General features: G+C 53.9%; 1 protein-coding gene across 1 annotated transcript in view; it reads right to left on the bottom strand.

The window, feature by feature from the left end:
• The window catches only part of CCDC88B (coiled-coil domain containing 88B), a 47201-nt gene extending 28574 nt beyond the window's left edge, over window positions 1-18627 (bottom strand). The window contains 15 exon segments of the mRNA XM_038764724.1: window positions 2996-4393; window positions 5609-5745; window positions 6519-6627; window positions 7918-8064; window positions 11093-11251; window positions 13199-13280; window positions 14312-14451; window positions 14664-14807; window positions 16090-16173; window positions 16329-16387; window positions 16497-16566; window positions 17954-18052; window positions 18054-18069; window positions 18217-18350; window positions 18568-18627. Of these exon segments, the coding sequence (XP_038620652.1) occupies window positions 2996-4393; window positions 5609-5745; window positions 6519-6627; window positions 7918-8064; window positions 11093-11251; window positions 13199-13280; window positions 14312-14451; window positions 14664-14807; window positions 16090-16173; window positions 16329-16387; window positions 16497-16566; window positions 17954-18052; window positions 18054-18069; window positions 18217-18350; window positions 18568-18627 (2838 nt within the window).
• Between the last annotated feature and the right edge of the window lie 1592 nt (window positions 18628-20219).

Below are 20219 nucleotides of genomic sequence, written 5' to 3'. Positions count from 1 at the left end.
CTTGGCTCCCTTGGGTTTCTTGGGTTCTGTTGTGGTTTTTATGGCATTCATTTAGCATTTATTTGTATGCCAGGCACGGTACTAAGTGCCAGGGTAGATAGAAGTGAATCAGGTTGGACACAGCCCCTGCCCCGTATTAGGCTCACAGTCTTAATCCCCATTTTACAGATGAGGTAAGTGAGGCGCCGAGAAGTGAAGTGACTTGCCCAGGGTCACCCAACAGGGTCACACAACTGTACATATTCATTCTATCTTATTTTGTTAATGTGTTCTCTTTTGTCGTCTGTCTCCCCCTTCCAGACTGTGAACCCGCTGTTGGGTAGGGACTGTCTCTAGATGTTGCCAGCTTGTAATAATAATAATAATAATAATAATAATAATGGTATTAAGCGCTTACTATGTGCAAAGCACTGTTCTAAGCGCTGGGGAGGTTACGAGTTGATTAGGCTGTCCCACGGGGGCTCACAGTTTTAATCCCCATTTTACAGATGAGGGAGCTGAGGCACAGAGAAGTGAAGTGACTCGCCCAAAGTCACACAGCTGACAGTTGGCGGAGCCGGGATTTGAACCCATGACCTCTGACTCTAAAGCCTGGGCTCTTTCCACTGAGCCACGCTGTACTTCCCAATTGCTTAGTACAGTGCTCTGCACACAGTAAGCACTCAATAAATATGATTGAATGAATGAATGAATGAATGCATGAACAGCCAAATGGCGAAGCCGGGATTAGAACCCAGGTCCTTCTGAGTCCCAGGCCCGGGCTTTATACAATAGCCGGGGGCTAATTCAGGGTTGGTCCAGCCCCAGGCTTGGGGGATCTCCAGGCACCCTCGGGGGAAGCCGTGTGGCTTTGGGCGAGTCACTTCACTTCTCTGGGCCTCAGTTCCCTCATCTGTAAAATCGGGATTCAAACTGTGAGCCCCCCGTGGGACAACCTGATCACCTCGTAACCTCCCCAGCGCAGAACGCTGCTTTGCACACAGTAAACGCTTAACAAAATACCATCATTATTATTATTATTATTCATTGGTGGAGCCGGGATTTGAACCCAAGACCCTCTGACTCCAAAGCCCGGGCTCTTTCCGCTGAGCCACGCTGCTTCTCAAAAAGGGGGACAAAAGAGAAGCAGGAAGGGTCTGTGATGGAGTGGGGGCAAAGGGTGGTAGAGAGAGGCTCCAAGCTTTAATTACTATTATTATCATCATTATTGCATTTGCTAAGTGCCAGCTGTGTGACTTTGGGCAAGTCACTTCACTTCTCTGGGCCTCAGTTCCCTCATCCGTAAAATGAGGATTAAGACTGTGAGTCCGCCATGGGACAACCTGATCACATTTGTAACCTCCCCAGCACTTAGAACAGTGCTTGGCACATAGTAAGCGCTTAATAAATGCTATTATTATTATTATTATTATTATTATTATTATTATTATTATTATTATTACTATGTGCCAGGTACTAAGCACTGGGGCCGATAGAAGCAAATCAGGTTGCGTACAGTCCCTGTCCCATAGAGGGCTCATGGCCTTAAAACCCCATTTTACAGATGAGGTAACTGAGACACAGAGAAGTGAAGCGACCTACCCAAGGCCACACAGCAGACAAGGGGCAGGGCCTGGATTAGAACTCATCACCTTCTGACTCCCAAGGCGGTGCTCTAACCACTCTGCCGTGTTCCTCCCTTCAAAGCCCTACTGAGAGCTCACCTCCTCCAGGAGGCCTTCCCAGACTGAGCCCCCTTTTTCCTCTTCCCCTCCCCATCCCCCTCACCCTACCTCCTTCCCCTCCCCACAGCACCTGTATATAAGTTTGTACAGATTTATTACTCTATTCTACTTGTACATATTTACTATTCTATTTATTTTGTCAATGATTCATTCATTCATTCAATCGTATTTATTGAGCGCTTACTGTGTGCAGAGCACTGTACTAAGCACTTGGGAAGTACAAGTTGGCAACATATAGAGACGGTCCCTACCCAACAGTGAGCTCACAGTCTAGAAATGATGTGCGTCTAACTTTATTTCTATTTATTCTGATGACTTGACACCTGACCACATGTTTTGTTTTGTCATCTGTCTCCCCCTTCTAGACTGTGAGCCCGCTGTTGGGTAGGGACTGTCTCTATATGTCACCGACTTGTACTTCCCAAGCGCTTAGTACAGTGCTCTGCACACAGTAAGCGCTCAATAAATACGATTGAATGAGTGAATGAATGGGAGGTTCCCTGAATGGCCCAGCTGGGGATTATCATGGCCCGATACCATTGACCCACATGTCTGCTGTGTGACCTTGGGTAAGTCAGTTAACTTCTCTGAGCCTCAGTGACCTCATCTGTAAAATGGGGATTAAGACTGTGAGCCCCCCGTGGGACAACCGGATCACTTTGTATCCTCCCCAGTGCTTAGAACAGTTCTTCGCACATAGTAAGCACTTAATAAATGTCATTATTATTATTAAGGTCATTGGGTTGTCCCACGTGAGGCTCACAGTCTTCATCCCCCATTTTCCAGATGAGGGAACTGAGGCACAGAGAAGCGAAGTGAATTTCACGAGGACACCCAATAGCAGTGCAGTTGAGCCGGGAGCCAGGATTAGAACCCACGACCTTCTGACTCCCAAGCCTGGGCTCTTTCCACTGAGCCACGCTGCTTCTCCTAAGCGCTTAACAAATGCCATTATTATAGAAGCAACGTAGCGTAATGGAAAGAGCCCGGGCTTGGGAGTCAGAGGTCGTGGGTTCTAATCCCAACTCTGCCACTTGTCAGCTGTGTGACCTTGGGCAAACCACTTCACTTCTCTGGGCCTCAGTGACCTCATCTGGAAAATGAGGATGTAGATTGTGAGCCCCACCGGGGACAGCCTGATTACCTTGTATCTACCTTAGCGCTTAGAACGGTGCTTGGCACATAGTAAGCGCTTCACAAATACCCTCATTATTATTATAATTTCCGTAAGCGCTTATTATTATTGATCAACCGACCGATCGACCGATTACCTGTCTCAGGGCCTGGCTCTCCGTCCGTTGTCTCTCGGCTTCCTCCCGCCATTCCCGGCCTTGGCTCTCCATGGCTCGCAGCCTCTCCTCGGCCTCTTGGGCCCGGGCCCGGAGCCTCAGTCCTTCCCTCTCCCACTGGCGTCTCTCCCTGCCCGCCGCCCCCAGTGTCTCCCCCAGGGCCTCCCTCTCCCGTCCTGCTGCCTCCAGCTCCCGGCCCGCCGTCTCCAGGGCCTCGCGGAGTCCGGCCCGCTCCCGAGCCCCAGCCTCCACTTCTGCCTGGGCCTCAGCCTCCGCCCTCCTGACCCGGGCCAGCTGTTCCCCGAGGAGGGCAGCCTCCGCGGCCCGGGCCTCCAGCCTCCGGCCCTGGGCTTCCAGCTCCCCCTGCAGCGCCTTCTGGTCCCCCTTCAGAGCCTCCAGTTCCCTCTCCAGGGCCTCCAGCTTCCGGGCCTGGGCCCCCTGCTCTTCCCTCAAGGCTTCCCTTTCTTCCTTCAGAGCCTCCTGCCTCCGCTCCCCAGCCTCCACCTCCCTCCTCAGGGCCACCCTCTCCCTCTCCAGAGCCTCCAGCTCTCTCCTCAGGAGCTCCGCTTCGACCTGCAGAACCTCCCGCTCCTGTTCCCAAGACCCTGCTTCCCCTTCTGGCCTCTCCATCCTCCTTCCCTGGCACCTGGCCTCCTCCTCTAGCCTCTTCTCCCACCTCATGGTTCTGCGTTTCCAGTGTTTCAGCTCGCCAGCCTCTCTGTCCGCGGCAGGGGCCTCCACCCTCTCCCCCTGAGGTTCCCTCTCCCGCACGACTTCCCCTCCCTGCCCCTTGGGTCTCGGCTCCGACGACTTCTGCTCCCCATTCTGGGCCTCTCGCTCTTGTTCTACCCCAGCTTCCTTGTCCTCCTCCCCTTCCAGAGCCTCCTTCTTCAGCTGTTGCCCCGTAGCTTCTCTCACCCCTTCCCAGGCTCCGGCCTCTCTTACTAACTTCTGCTCTGCCCGGGCCTCGCTCTCTGGCTCCTGAGAATCAGCCTCCCGCCTTCTACCCTCCAGCTCTTGGGATTCAGCTTCTCGTCCCCTGCCCTCTGGCTCCGGGGGCTCAGCCTCCTGCGTCTGGGCCTCCATTTCCCGGGACTCAGCATCCTCCCTCCTGGCCTCCAGCTCCAGGGACTCCGCTTTCTGCCTCCCGGCCTCCGATCCTGTGCACTCAGCTTCCTGTCTCCTGCCCTCCGGCTCCCGGGACTCAGCCTCCCGTCTCCTGGCCTCCACCAGAGTCTGTAGCGGGGCTCCAGGAGGGTTCGCGATGCCGGAGGTCTCCTTCGTGGGAGGATCACGCCGCTGGATGGGCTGGTCCTTCTCGGGGGGCTCCGAAGCCTGGGGGAGCCCCCCTTCCTCATTCCCGACCTCAGGCCAGGGGGTCTGAAGAGAGGAGAAACAAGGCACGGGGCTGGGAACGGGAGTGGGGTTGGGAATGGGTTTGGGATCGGGATTGGGGAGAGGAGGGAAGGAGAGCAGAACCTGGGCCGTGTGGGGGCCGGAGGCACAGAAGTGTCCACGTGTAGCTGTGGCATGCGGCAGCAACTGGAAGAGGACGATATTCCAGCCTCGAGCTGGACCAGAGGGAAGTCTGGCCAATCCAGAAGTGGCCTAGGAGTCCTGTCCCACAGATCCTGCTCTGCAGACTCTATTTACTACGCTGAAACGGCCTCTTGGCTAGAGTCCACGGGCGGAGCGGCTTGGACATCAATCAATCAATCAATCGTATTTATTGAGCACTTACTGTGTGCAGAGCACCGTACTCAGCGCTTGGGAAGTACAAGTTGGCAGCATATACTGACAAGTTGACATTACCCCATCACCCTTCTACTTTGGCCTACTTCCTTTCTGCCGATCCGGGGGCCCCTTGCCTCCACTCCCAGCCCGGGGAAGAGGTTTCCAAACCCAACCGGGGCCTTGGCAAGATGGCCCGATGCCAAGCCTAAACTGTAATCTCGTGGTGGACGGGGAGCGTGACTACCAGCATGGCTCAGTGGAAAGGCTTTGGAGTCAGAGGGCATGGGTTCAAATCCCAGCTCCGCCAAGTGTCAGCTGTGTGACTTTGGGCGAGTCACTTCACTTCTCTGGGCCTCAGTTACCTCATCTGGAAAATGGGGATTACGACTGTGAGCCCCCGTGGGACAACCTGATCACCTTGTAACCTCGCCAGCGCTTACAGCAGTGCTTGGCACACAGTAAGAGCTTAATAAATGCTATCATTATTATTATTATTATTATTTGAGGAGGGAGGGCTTTCCAGGCCAGAAGGAGGATGTAAACAAGGGATCAGAGCCGAAATGGAGGTAGGGCGAGAAGGTTAGGATTTGAGGAGTGAAGCTTGCGTCGGCTGGGTGTGAAGTGACTTCACCTACCTCTTCTAGACTGTGAGCCTGCTGTTGGGTAGGGACCGTCTCTATATGTTGCCAACTTGGACTTCCCAAGCGCTTAGTCCAGTGCTCTGCACACAGTAAGCGCTCAATAAATATGATTGATTGATTGGTAGTAGAAGGGTGGCGAGGTGAGATGGGAGAGGGTGAGGTGAGGTCCGGGGGTGGGCGTGGGGGAAGACGGAAGAGGGAGGAGAGGGGCCAGGGTCACCTGGGATGGGGGCTGCCCCTGCAGTCCCCACAGCCGGGCTCGCAGCTCCCGATTCTCCCGCTCCAAGTTCCGCAGCTGTCCAATCTCAGCCTCTCTCACCTCCTCCTGCAGAGACGGGGTCCAGGCCGGAGAGGGGACTGGAAAGGGAGGAGGGGCTATCGTCATTCATTTATTCAATCGTATTTATCGACCGCTTGCTGCGTGCAGAGCACTGGACTAAGCGCTTGGGAAGTACAAGTCGGCAACGTATAGACACGGTCCCTACCCAACAATGGGCTCACAGGCTAGAAGGGGGAGACAGACGACAAAACAAAACGTGGAGGCAGGCGTCAAAATCGTCAGAACAAACAGAATTGAAGCTAGATGCACAAATATTCCTTATCTAGAAGAAGAATGATCCCAAGCAGCCTGTCCTAGTGGAAGGAATAAAGGGACTGGAAATCAGGAGACCCGAGTTCTAATTCCTGCTCTGCCTCTAGCCCGCTGGATGGCTTTGGGCACCTTACCTCACCTGTCCGGGTCTTCCGTTTCCTCATCTATAAAACGGGGCCAGACATCCGGCTCCCTCTACGCCTCCCTACGAGTTCATGTATTTCCTGAATCGATTATCTTGTACCTTCCCAAGCATTCAGTCCGGGGCCCGATACCTAAAAAGTGCTGAACGAATCCCGTAGCTCTACAGAGTTCGGTATGACTTTGTTACGTTATGACCCCTTGGAGGTACCGCCTTTTGTGTTTTTCCTAAGATCCAAAGGGGAAAGGTCCATTTTCAAACTCAAGACTAAGCCTCCTTCGATGCCACCTGATGTACAAGAGAGCCGAGTGCTAAATAGGTCCCCCAATCCAGGCCCAGGCCCCCATCCCTCCCTGGTCCTCCCCGTCCTCCCCATCCCTCCGGGGCCCCTCTCACCCTCCCCGGCAGGGCTGAGGGGGGTCTTCAGACTCTGCCTCAACTCCACCTCCAGCTCCACGTTCTCTTCCAGAAGGTGGTCTAGCTGCTGCCGGGTCGAATCCAGCTCCTGAGAAACCCCCAGTGAATCCCAAATCACCAGCGGTCCCAGGGGTTCAAGGCCTCCAGGGTTGGGGGGGCAGTCCCGGGGCTTGGAAAGGTTAAGGAGATGATAATCATAATAATAATAATAGCATTAATCAATCAATCGTATCTATAGAGCGCTTACTGTGTGCAGAGCACTATACTAAGCGCTTGGGAAGTACAAGATGGCAACATATAGAGACAGCCCCTACCCAACAGTGGGCTCACAAGGGGGAGACAGGGAACAAAACCAAACATCCTAACAAAATAAAATAAATAGAATAGATATGTACAAGTAAAATAGAGAAGCGCTTACGATGTGCAAAGCGTTCAATCGCATTTATGGAGCGCTTACCGGGGGCAGAGCACTGTACTAAGCGCTTGGGAAGACTGTTCTAAGCGCTGGGGAGGTTGCAAGGTAAATACGATTGAATGAATGAATGTATATATGTTTGTACATATTTGTTGCTCTTCTAGACTGTGAGCCCACTGTTGGGTAGGGACCGTCTCTATATGTTGCCAACTTGGACTTCCCAAGCGCTCAGTACAGTGCTCTGCACACAGTAAGCACTCAATACATATGCTTGAATGAATGAACTCTATTTATTTATTTTACTTGGACATATTTATTCTGTTTATTTCATTTTGTTAATATGTTTCGTTTTGTTGTCTGTCTCCCCCTTCTAGCCCGTGAGCCCGCTGTTGGGTAGCAACCGTCTCTATAGGTTGCCAACTTGTACTTCCCAAGCGCTTAGTACAATGCTCTGCACACAGTAAGCGCTCAATACATACGATTGAATGAATGAACTCTATTTATTTTACTTGTACATATTTATTCTGTTTATTTCATTTTGTTAATATGTTTTGTTTTGTTGTCTGTCTCCCCCTTCTAGCCCGTGAGCCCGCTGTTGGGTAGCGACTGTCTCTATATGTTGCCAATTTGTACTTCCCAAGCGCTTAGTACAGTGCTCTGCACACAGTAAGCGCTCAATAAATACGATGGTATGAATGAATCAGGTTGTCCCACGGGGGGCTCCCAGTCTTCATCTCCATTTTACAGGTGAGGGAACTGAGGCCCAGAGAAGTGAAGTGACTTGTCCAAGGTCACCCAGCTGACAAGTGGCGGAGCCGGGATTTGAACCCTTGGCCTCTGACTCCAAAGCCCGGGCTCTTCCCACTGAGCCACGCTGCTTCTCCCCTTGGCAATCCTCGGGGAGGCGGGAGTCCCGAGGGAGGGGAGGTCTGTGGGATGGGCGCGATGGGGGACGGTCCTCACCGCATGGGCCTCCCCGAGTCGAGCCCGCAACAGCAGATTTTCTCTCTGAGCCTCGTGCAGTCGGGCACAGCGCTCCCGGGCGGTTTCCAGTTGCCCCTCCAGCAGTGCCCGGGCTGCTTCCAGTGCCCCCGAAAGCGCCCTCTCCTCCTGGGAGCAAAATCAGGGAGCTCCATCCCAGCTCACCATCTCCCGGCTGACTCTCCTGCCCCTCCTAATCCCACCCATCTCCCACCACATCCCCCGACTTCCCACCTAGGTAGGGCCCCGTAATAATAATAATAATAATAATAATAATAATAATAATAATAATAGCATTTATTAAGCGCTTACTATGTGCAAAGCACTGTTCTAAGCGCTGGGGAGGTTACAAGGTGATCAGGTTGTCCCACATGGGGCTCACAGTCTTCATCCTCATTTTCCAGATGAGGGAACTGAGGCCCAGAGAAGTGAAGTGACTTGCCCAAAGTCACACAGCTGACAAGGGGCAGAGCCGGGATTTGAACCCATGACCTCTGACTCCAAAGCCTGGGCTCTTTCCACTGAGCCACGCTGCTTCTCCCGTCTCGGGAAACCAGTGGCCCTGCCCACACCGGACGCCCCCCAACCAGACCAACCGCCACAGAGAGGGGCCTCTATCGCGTGAATGCTGCAACCGGTGCCAACATAATAATAATAATAATAATAATAATAATAATAATAATAATAATAATAATAACAATAATGGCATTTGTGAAGCGCTTACTACGTGCAAAGCACTATTCTAAGCGCTGGGGAGGAAGCAAGGTGATCAGGTTGCCCCACGGGGGGCTCCCAGTCTTAATCCCCAATTTACAGATGGGGGAACTGAGACACAGAGAAGAGAAGTGACTCGCCCAAGGTCACACAGCTGACAATTGGCGGAGCCGGGATTTGAGAACGAAGCAGTGGGGCTTAGTGGAAAGAGCCCGGGCTTTGGAGTCGGAGATCGTGGGTTCAAATCCCGGCTCCGCCAACTGTCAGCTGTGTGATTTGGGGCGAGTCACTTCACTTCTCTGGGCCTCAGTTACTTCATCTGTAAAATGGGGACGATAATAATAATAATAATAATAATGGCATTTGTTAAGTGCTTACTATGTGCAGAGCACTGTTCTAAGCGCTGGGGGGGGAATACACGGTGATCAAGTTGTCCCTCGTGGGGCTCACAGTCTTAATCCCCATTTTACAGATGAGGTAACAGGCTCAGAGAAGTTAAGTGACTTGCCCAAGGTCAATCAATCAATCAATCAATTGTATTTATTGAGCGCTTACCGTGTGCAGAGCACTGTACTAAGCACTTGGGAAGTACAAGTTGGCGACATATAGAGACAATCCCTACCCACCAGTGGGCTCACAGTCTAAGGTCACACAGCAGACATGTGGCGGGATGGGATTCGAACCCATGACCTTAGAGAAGCAGCGTGGCTCAGTGGGAAGAGCTTGGGCTTTGGAGTCAGAGGTCATGGGTTCAAATCCCAGCTCTGCCAATTGTCAGCTGTGCGACTTTGGGCAAGTCACTTAACTTCTCTGTGCCTCAGTTACCTCAGCTGTAAAATGGGGATTAAGACTGGGAGCCCCCCATGAGACAACCTGATCACCTTGTAATCTCTCCAGCGCTTAGAACAGTGCTTTGCACATAGTAAGCGCTTAATAAATGCCATTATTATTATTATTATTATTATTATGACCTCTGACTCCAAAGCCCGGGCTCTTTCCACTGAGCCATGCTGCTTCTCCAGTGACTGTGAACCCCCCGTGAGGCAACCTGATCACCTTGTAACCCCCCCAGCGCTTAGAACAGTGCTTTGCACATAGCAAGCACTTAATAAATGCCATCATTATCATTATTATTGTTATTATTATTTGAACCCCTGACCTCTGACTCCCAAGCCCGGGCTCTTTCCATTAAGCCACGCTGCTTCTCTAACCTACCAGCCTGGGAAGCAGCGTGGCTCAGTATAAAGAGCCCGGGCTTTGGAGTCACAGGTCACGGGTTCAAATCCCGGCTCCGCCACTTGTCAGCTGGCTGACTCTGGGCAAGTCACTTCACTTCTCTGGGCCTCAGTTCCCTCATCTGGAAAATGGGGATTAAGACTGTGAGCCCCACGGGGGACAACCTGATCACCTTGTGACCTCCCCAGCGCTTAGAATGGTGCTTTGCACATAGTAAGCATTAGGGGAAGCAGCGTGGCTCAGTGGAAAGAGCCCGGGCTTTGGAGTCAGAGGTCACGGGTTCAAATCCTGGCTCCGCCATTTGTCAGCTGGGTGACTCTGGGTAAGTCACTTCACTTCTCTGGGCCTCAGTTCCCTCATCTGGAAAATGGGGATTAAGACTGTGAGCCCCACGGGGGACAACCTGATCACCTTGTGACCTCCCCAGCGCTTAGAACGGTGCTTTGCACATAGTAAGCGCTTAATAAATGCCATTATTATTATTATTATTATTATTATTATTACCAACATATCGTGGTCGCATCAGGCTAAGCGACGCGCTCCTTTGCAGAAAGCGCCGGATAAACGCCATCATTATCATTCCTCCTGACTCCCAAATCCACGCTCTACCCCCCAATCCACACTGTTCCTCGCGGCGATCCCCTCCCGGCCCCCCGCGAACAAGGGGGCCGGGGCCGAGGCCGCCCAGGGGGCCGGATCCAAGTTCCGTCGCCAACTTGGGCGTGGCTCGGTGGAAAGAGCCCGGGCTTTGGAGTCAGAGGTCATGGGTTCGAATCCCAACTAGGCCACCTATCTGCTGTGTGACCTCGGGCAAGTCACTTCGCTTCTCTGAGCCTCACTTCCCTCATCTGTCAAATGAGGATGAAGACTGTGAGCCCCACGTGGGACAACTTGATCCCGTCGGATCCCCCCAGCGCTTAGAACGGTGCTTTGCACATAGTAAGCGCTTAGCAAATCATCATCATCAATCGTATTTATTGAGCGCTTACTATGTGCAGAAGTGCAAATTGGCAACATAGAGAGACAGTCCCTACCCAACAGTGGGCTCACAGCCATCATTATTATTGTTAGTCCAGTGCTCTGCACGCAGCGAGCGCTCAATAAATAGGATCGAATGAAGGAAGGAATCCAAGCCGGGCCCCACCCTGCCTCCTTCCCTCTCTTCCCGCTCCCCCTGGACCCCGGCCTCCGGCCCAGGCCTGCTCACCTCCAACTGGCCCTTGCAGGCCTCCAACGCTTGCAGCCTCTCCCGGCAACGCCGCAGCTCCTCCTGCACCCGCGGTAGACGCCCGGCCCGCTCCCGCAGGGCCTCGGCCTCCTCCCGGTACAACCCTGCCCGTCGGGCCGCTCCCGACAGCGCTTGGGCCTTGGGGGAGCGGAAGGAATGGCGGGGGCAGGAGAGGGCCGAGAGGTCGGATGGCGGGAGAGGAAGGGGGCCCGGGAGACAGAAGGACCTGGGTTCTAATCCTGACTCTGTGTGACCTCGGGCAAGTCACGTCACTTCTCTAGGCTCATCGTGGGCAGGGAATGCGTCTGTTAGCAGCGTGGTTTAGTGGCTAGAGCGCGGGCTTGGGAGTCTGAAGGTCACGGGTTCTAATCCCCGCTCCGCCGCTTGTCTAATGTGTGACCTTGGGCAAGTCACTTCACTGGGCCTCATTTCCCTCATCTGTAAAATGGGGATTAAGACTGTGAGCTCCACGTGGGACAACCTGATTAACTTGTAACCTCCCCAGCGCTTAGAACAGTGATTTGCACATCGTAAGCGCTTAATAAATGCCATTACTACTACTAGTAGTAGTAGCAGTAGTAGTAGTAGTAGTAGTAGTAGTAGTAGTAGTATTACTTCACTTCTCTGGGCCTCATTTACCTCACCTGTAAAATGGGGATTAAGACTGTGAGCACCCTGTGGGACAACCTCATCACCTTGTAACCTCCCCAGTGCTTAGAACAGTGCTTTGCACATAATAAGCACTTAATAAATGTCATTATTATTATTATTATTATTATTACTTCACTTCTCTGGGCCTCATTTACCTCATCTGTAAAATGGGGATTAAGACTGTGAGCCCCACGTGGGACAACCTGATTACCTTGTAACCTCCCCAGCGCTTAGAACAGTGCTTTGCACATAGTAAGAGCTTAATAAATGCCATCATCATTATTATTATTATTATTATTATTATTACTTCACTTCTCTGGGCCTCAGTTACCTCATCTGTAAAACGAGGATTAAGACTGTGAGCCCCACGTGGAACAACCTGATTACCTTGTAACCTCCCCAGCGCTTAGAACGCTGCCAGGCACATAGTAAGCGCTTAACAAATATCATCATTATTATTATTATGTTGTATTCTCCCAAGCACTTAGTACAGCACTCAGCACACAGTGACCGCTCAATAAATATAAATGACTGACTGTTTCTGTGCCTCAGTTACTTCATCTGGGAAAGGGGGATTAAGATTAGAACAGTGCTTTGCACATAGAGAAGCAGTGTGGCTCAGTGGAAAGAGCCTGGGCTTTGGAGTCAGAGATCATGGGTTCAAATCCCGGCTCCGCCACTTGTCAGCTGTGTGACTTTGGGCAAGTCACTTAACTTCTCTGGGCCTCCGTTCCCTCATCTGTAAAATGGGGATTAAGACTTTGAGCCCCCCCTGGGACAACCTGATCACCTTGTATCTCCCCAGCGCTTAGAACAGTGCTCTGCACATAGTAAGTGCTTAACAAATGCCATTATTATTATTATTATCATCCCCATTTTACAGATGAGGTAACTGAGGCCCAGAGAAGTGAAGTGACTCGCTATGTTAAGTAAGCGCTTAACAAATACCATCATTATGATTATTATTATTATTATAGTAAGCGCTTAACAAATACCATCATTATGATTATTATTATTATTCTAGTAAGCGCTTAACAAATACCATCGTTATTATTATTATTATTATTATAGTAAGCACTCAATAAATGCCATTAACAAACAAGATTGGGAGACTATGTGGGACAAGGATTGTGTCCGACCTGACAACCCTGTATCTACTCCAGTGCTTAGTAGAGTGCTTGGCACATAGTAGGTGCTTAACAAATACTTTAAAAAAAGAAAAGGAAAGCTTTTATTTATAGAGAAATTGGAGTCACGGGGCCCAAGGGAATGGAGGCGTGGGAAACGAAGGAGGACCGGAAGTCAGGAGCCGGAATGGATGGCGCCCAGATTGGGGAGAAGGATGGGGGATTCTGGGTGGGAAGAGGGGGATGCTGGAAAACTAAGGACTCCAGGAGGACCCTAAGTGGGACCAGGGGAGCACCCTGCGGATACCTCCTGTCGCAGTCGCCGGATTTCAGCCTCCAGGCCTTGCACTTCCCCCTGAGAGTCCAGCAGCTCTTCTGCCTTCTCCTCCCTGGGGAAGGATTGCAGAGCGGAGAGTCAGTAGTGTGCCTCAGTTTCCCTCAACCTCATCCCCTCCCCTCCTACCGCTCAGACCTGGCCCTGCTCCTTTCTCCAGAGCCGGCGCAGCCGGGCCAAGATGGCCAAGATGGAGCGAAGCAGTGGCCATCGTGCGACGATCCTGCCTCCCCTCTGCCCTCCGCCCCCGCCCGCCTTTCTCCCCTTTTCTGAGCCAGGATGGCACCTGGCCACCGGAGCCTGAGGGAACCCGGCTTCAGCAACTACGTGTGTGGCGTTTTTGCCCGTATGGGGGTGTCTCTTGGGTAACTGGGACTATGACTCCCAGCAGCTTTTGGGGCAGCCACGGCCATAAAGTAGCACCCTCCCGAGAGAGGAGTTCAGGCGCCACGGTCCAGCTTGGGCCGGAGCCCGATTCGGTCCTCGCCACATCCCACAGCAGTTCAGTTGTGGGCGGGGGAGCGTGTTTGATCTGTTGTCCTCTCCCAAGCGCTTAGTACAGTGCTTGGCACGCAGCAAGCACTCAACAAACACGATTGACTGACTGACTGAGGTGGGCCTCCCCACCTCCCCGAATCCCCAGATTCTCCCTCCGCCCCCGGATTCCCATCAGAGAAGCAGCGTGGCTCAATGAAAAGAGCCCGGGCTTTGGAGTCAGTCATGGGTTCAAATCCCGGCTTGTCAGCTGTGTGACTTTGGGCGAGTCACTTCACTTCTCTGGGCCTCAGTGACCTCATCTGGAAAATGGGGATCAATCAATCAATCAATCGTACTTACTGAGCGCTTACTGTGCGCAGAGCACTGTACTAAGCGCTTGGGAAGTACAAGGGAAGGGAAGGGAAGCAGAGAAGCAGCGTGGCTCAGTGGAAAGAGCCCGGGCTTGGGAAGTCAGAGGTCATGGGTTCCAATCCCCATGAGCCCCCATGGGACAACCTGACCACCTTGTCACCTCCCCAGCGCTTAGAACAGTGCTTTGCACATAGTAAGTGCTTAATAAATGCCATTATTATTATTATTATCACTCACAGCTCTTGCCGCAGGCGCCTCAGCTGGGCCTTGGTATCTGCCAGTTGCAGGGCCAGGTGGTGGGGGGGTTCGTCCTGGGGGATCCTGGGGGGGCCCTGGGGAGCGGGCGCCTCCTGCTCCAACAACAGCTCCGCCAACCGCTGAGGGACGTGAGGGTCAGAGGCTCCATCCCGGGGTCGTCTCGCCAGTCCACCCCTCAGGCCTCCAACCTCGTCCTCCTAGGGTCTCGCTGCCACCCTCTCTGGCCCCTTAGCTGGAGTCTATCCTGCCCCCGGTGCTTCCAACCCACCCCCCCCGACATCTTTCCTCAGGCCCCCCGACCAAGCTAGCCCGCGCCCACCTCAAGCCTTACCTGAGCGGCCCGCTCCCGCTCCCGCACCAGTCTCCCTAGAGCTCCCATCAGGCTCCGCAGCCTCAGCTCCAGCTGCGCCCGTTCCAGTTCCACCAGCTCCGGTCCATCCATGGCCAGCACGGCTCCTCCCCCCGGCTGGGTCACCTGGGGACCAGGAAGGGGTGACTCGGGCCGGGCCTGGACGTGGCGAGGGCCACGAAGCATGGCCTCTCTCGGCTTCAACTCCTCACTCCTCCTCACTCGCCTCAAACTCCTCTCTCTCTCGGCTTCCAGGCTGTCCATCCCCTCGCCCCCTCCTACCTCACCTCCCTTCTCTCCTTCTCCAGCGCAGCCCGCATCCTCTGCTCCTCTGCCGCTAATCTCCTCACCGGGCCTCGTTCTCGCCTGTCCCGCTGTCGACCCCCGGGCCTGGAATGCCCTCCCTCTGCCCATCCGCCAAGCTAGCTCTCTTCCTCCCTTCAAGGCCCTACTGAGAGCTCACCTCCTCCAGGAGGCCTTCCCAGACTGCGCCCCTTCCTTCCTCTCCCCCTCATCTCCCTCTCCATCCCCCCATCTTACCTCCTTCCCTTCCCCACAGCACCTGTCTATATCATCATCAATCGTATTTACTGAGCGCTTACTGTGTGCAGAGCACTGTACTAAGCGCTTGGGAAGCACAAATTGGCAACATATAGAGACATGTATATAGGTTTGTACATATTACTCTATTTATTTATTTTACTTGTACATATCGATTCTATTTATTTTATTTTGTTAGCATGTTTGGTTTTGTTCTCTGTCTCCCCCTTTTAGACTGTGAGCCCGCTGTTGGGTAGGGACTGTCTCTATGTGTTGCCAGCTTGTACTTCCCAAGCGCTTAGTACAGTGCTCTGCACACAGTAAGTGCTCAATAAATACGATTGATAGATTGATTGAGAGGCCTTCCCAAGCTGAGCCCCCCTTTCCTCTCCTCCTCCCCATCCCCCCGCCCTACCTCCTTCCCCTCCCCACAGCACCTGTATATATGCTTGCACAGATTTATTACTCTATTTTACTTGTACGTATTTCCTATTTATTTTGTTGATGCGCACATAGCTTTAATTCTATTTATTCTGATGGTATTGACACCTGTCTACCTGTTTCGCTTCATTGTCTGTCTCCCCCTTCTAGTCTGTGAGCCCGTTGTTGGGTAGGGACCGTCTCTGTCTGTTGCCGACTTGTACTTCCCGAGTGCCCAGTCCAGTGCTCTGCACACAGTAAGCGCTCAATAAATACGACTGAACGAATGAACGGTGGGCCCCAGGGCCCACAGGGAGGTGAGGGGCGGGAGGCCGGGGCTGAGGGGGCCTCCGTCCAAAGGGAGGCCTGGGAAAGGAGATTGGGGGTCTCGGCTGGGGAGGGGGGCCGAAGTGGGGTCAGAGAGGGCGGGGGGAGGCCTAGTCCGTACCTCTTGGATGGTGGCCGCCAGCTCGCTCTGGATCTCCAAGCTGAGGCCCTGAATGTGCCTGATGAAGAGCTCTCGGTGCTCACACTGTAAGGGAGGAGAGAGCAGGGCTTGGCTCAGGCCCCTGCTCCTAAAGTCCCCAGTCCAGCCCTCCTCCTGCCCCCGCGCCCCCTCCACACCACCTCTGCTACCCCGTCCACCCCGTCCCCTCAGCGCCCACCTGGCCTCCCCTCCCGCCTCACCTGCACGGAGGCCCCCAACATCAGCTTCAAGATCCCCTCCAGCTCCTCCACAGCCTCATCTGCGGGGGGCAGAGGCCGGAAGAGGTCAACTAGGGCACCTCGGGGTCGGGGGAGCACGGGAGACGGATGGGAGGCTGGGGTCGGGGCAGCCAAGGTGGTGGGCGGTACCTGAAAGGGGGTCAAAGCCCAGGATCTGGAGGTCCGGAGGAGGCGTCAGGATCAGCAGCTGCAGCTCTTCCTGGTTGGGGTGGGAGGAGGAACGGATGATAATAATAATAATAATGATAATGGCATTTGTTAAGCACTTATTATGCGCAAATCACTGTTCTAAGTGCTTTGTTGTCTGTCCCCCCCCTTCTAGACTGTGAGCCCGCTGTTGGGTCGGGACCGTCTCTCTATGTTGCCAACTTGGACTTCCCAAGCGCTGAGTCCAGTGCTCTGCACACAGTAAGCGCTCAATCAATACGATCGAATGAAGGAAGGAATCCAAACCAGTCAGCGCTCAATAAATATGTTTGAATGAATGAATGAATGAATGAATGAATGAATGAGTCGGGGGGGGATACAAGGTGATCAGGTTGTCCCACGTGGGGCTCACAGTCTTCATCCCCATTTTACAGACGAGGTAACTGAGGCCCAGAGAAGTTAAGAAGTTAGAGAAGCAGTGTGGCTCAGTGGAAAGAGCCCGGGCTTTGGAGTCAGAGGTCATGGGTTCAAATCCCGGCTCCGCCAATTTTCAGCTGTGCGACTTCGGGCAAGTCACTTCACTTCTTGTCTCTCCCCGCTTCAGTCTATACTTCACTCTGCTGCCTGGATTATCTCTGTACAGAAACGCTCTGGGCATGTCACCTCCCTCCTCAAAAATCTCCAGTGGCTGCCTGTCAACCTACACATTAAGCAAAAACTCCTCTCTTGGCTTCAAGGCTGTCCATCCCCTCGCCCCCTCCTACCTCCCCTTCCTTCTCTCCTTCTCCAGCCCAGCCCGCACCCTCCGCTCCTCTGCCGCCGCTCACCTCCTCACCGGGTCTCGTTCTCGCCCGTCCCGCCGTTGACCCCCGGCCCACATCCTTCCCCTGGCCCGGAACGCCCTCCCTCCGCACATCCGCCAAGCTAGCTCTCTTCCTCCCTTCAAAGCCCTACTGAGAGCTCACCTCTTCCAGGAGGCCTTCCCGCACTGAGCCCCCTTTTTCCTCTCCTCCTCCCCATCCCCCCCCGCCCTACCTCCTTCCCCTCCCCACAGCACCTGCACATATGTTTGTACAGACTTATTACTCTATTTCACTTGTATTCATTTACTGTTCTATTTATTTCATTTTGTTAAGATGTTTTGTTGAGTCGTCTGCCTCCCCCTTCTAGACTGTGAGCCCGCTGTTGGGTAGGGACCATCTTTAGATGTTGCCGACTTGCACTTCCCAAGCGCTTAGTCCAGTGCTCTGCACACAGTGAGCGCTCAATAAATACGATTGAATGAATGAATGAATGAACGAATTTGCCCTCCACCCTCCCGCCCTGCTTCCCGCCTTCCGATCTCCTGTTCTCTCCACCGGGCCTCAAGGCCTCCCCTCATCCTCCCACCATCCCCGGCCTTCCCGCCTCTCCTCGCCGTCCAGCCGGCCCTCGCTCACCTGGTAGAAATCCCTCAGGCGGCTCCTCAGGCGGCTCAGGCTCTCCACCCTCCGGGCTCCGGGGGTCCCCCGAGCCCGGGTCAGCCAGGGACCCCCCCCCTCTGGAGCTGGGGGCTCTGTGGGGGTAACAGGCTGTCCCTCGCTCCCAGGCCTCACCTCCACCCGGGCTCTGGCCACCCGCCACCCGCTTTTCCCGCCCTCACCCACCCTCCGCCCCCTGACCCCATCCCTCCTCGGCGCTTCACACCCCCGGCCCCGCTTACATGAGCCCCATGACCCGATGTAGCAGAACCCCGTCGCTGAGATGCAGGAACTGACCCCTGGGACTGAGGGGCTCTTCTTCCTCCTCCTCTTCCCCATCCTGCCCATCTCCTACCAGCTCAGCCAGGCCCAGCACCTGCGGTTGAGGGCGGGATGGAAGGGGAAGGGATAATGGGGACACCCTCCTGTCCCATTAAATCACCCTTTCTCTCCCACTTCCTCTAGCTTTCCCCTCCCTGGTTTCTCCTCTCCCCACTGCTCAGCCCGGGACTCGGCCCTCCCCGCCGACCCCGATTCCCCCCCAACATCTGCTCCCGCCAGCTCCATCTCGGGAACTCCCAACCACCGCTCACCCAGGTGGCCAGGCTGCTGTTCAGGAAGTCCCCCAGCCTGGGCCCAACCCCCCCGTCCATTTTGGAGTCCCAGGAGCCCAGGCTTCGGCTGCTGCACCTGCCCCAGAAGAGGAAGAGGAAGTCCCTTGGGGGGGGTGGGGGATGCCCAGGCCGGTGACACCGCAACGAGGCTTCCTCCTTCCGGGCGAGGGGCCGGGCCGGGCGACGGGGAGCTCTCCAGGCCCTATCATCAAGCCCTAATAATAATAATAATGGCATTTATTAAGCGCTTACTATGTGCAAAATACTATTCTAAGCGCTGGGGAGGTTACAAGGTGATCATGTTGTCCCTCGGGGGGCTCACAGTCTTCATCCCCATTTGACAGAGGAGGGAACTGAGGCCCAGAGAAGTGAAGTGACTTGCCCGAAGTCACGCAGCTGACAACTGGAGGAGCCGGGGTTTGAACCCAGGGCCTCTGACTCCAAAGCCCGGGCTCCTTCCAATGAGCCACGCTGCTTCTCATTAAGTGTTCGGTCCTTTGGATTTTCTTCTCCATGGGTGCTGAAACTAAAAGTATTTGCCAATCAGTCAATCAATCAATCAACCGTATTTATTGAGCGCTTACTGTGTGCAGAGCACTGGACTAAGCGCTTGGGAAGTATAAGTTGGCAACATATAGAGGCAGTCCCTACCCAACAGTGCGGGCTCACAGTCTAAAATTTGCCAAGGCAAATGCACTGAAATTAACTTAAACCTAGGGAAATATTGCCCAAGACTTCCTTCTCAGGATTCCCCTCCTCGCCCAACTTGCGGTCTCGGTGACGGTGAGACCCCCGTGCCTCTGCTAGAGTCTCTCCATGCTGACAGACCCACGTTAGGCCCAAGTGCTACCGAATGGCACTTCGGCGGGGTGGTGGGAGAGAAAGAAAGCAAACTCCGTCAGCCAGGGTGGCAAAACCAACTGGTAGCCTGAACCCCAAAACGGTCGGGGGACGGGGGGCCTTCAGCCTGTCCAGACCTAAGCTGGTGAGGGTGACAGCAACGGTCAAGGGGAGAGGAGAGAGAAAAGCCGCGTACTCCCAGATTCCCAACGCTTGCCCTCCTGCCCATCCTCCTCCTCCCATCCAAGGGGCAGGAGGGGGTGAAGGTGGAAAGGGGCAAGAACTGGAAAAGAGGGAAAGGACCCCTCCCACCAGAGCCCTTCCCCGGGCACGAACACCGGGCAAAAAGATGCCCAGCCTTGGGGAACAGCTTGGAGATGGGTCTGGGTAATAATAATAATGATGGCATTTATTATTCACTCATTCATTCACTCAATCGTTATTTATTGAGTGTTTACTGTGTGCAGAGCACTGTACTAAGTACAAGTTGGCAACATATAGAGATGGGTCCCTACCCAACAATGGGCTCACAGTCTAGAAAAAATGATAACAATGGCATTTATTAAGCGATTAGTATGTGCAAAGCACTGCTCTAAGCGCTGGGGAGGTTACCAGGTGATCGGGTTGTCCCACCAGGGGCTCACAGTCTTCATCCCCATTTTACAGATGAGGGAACTGAGGCCCAGAGAAGTGAAGTGAGCCCACTGTTGGGTAGGGACCGTCTCTAAATGTTGCCAACTTGTACTTCCCAAGCGCTTAGTACAGTGCTCTGCACACAGTAAGTGCTCAAT

The sequence above is a fragment of the Tachyglossus aculeatus genome, chromosome 22, assembly GCF_015852505.1.
Source record: "Tachyglossus aculeatus isolate mTacAcu1 chromosome 22, mTacAcu1.pri, whole genome shotgun sequence".
NCBI lineage: Eukaryota > Metazoa > Chordata > Mammalia > Monotremata > Tachyglossidae > Tachyglossus > Tachyglossus aculeatus.
This window is presented reverse-complemented; position numbering and strand designations above follow the sequence as displayed.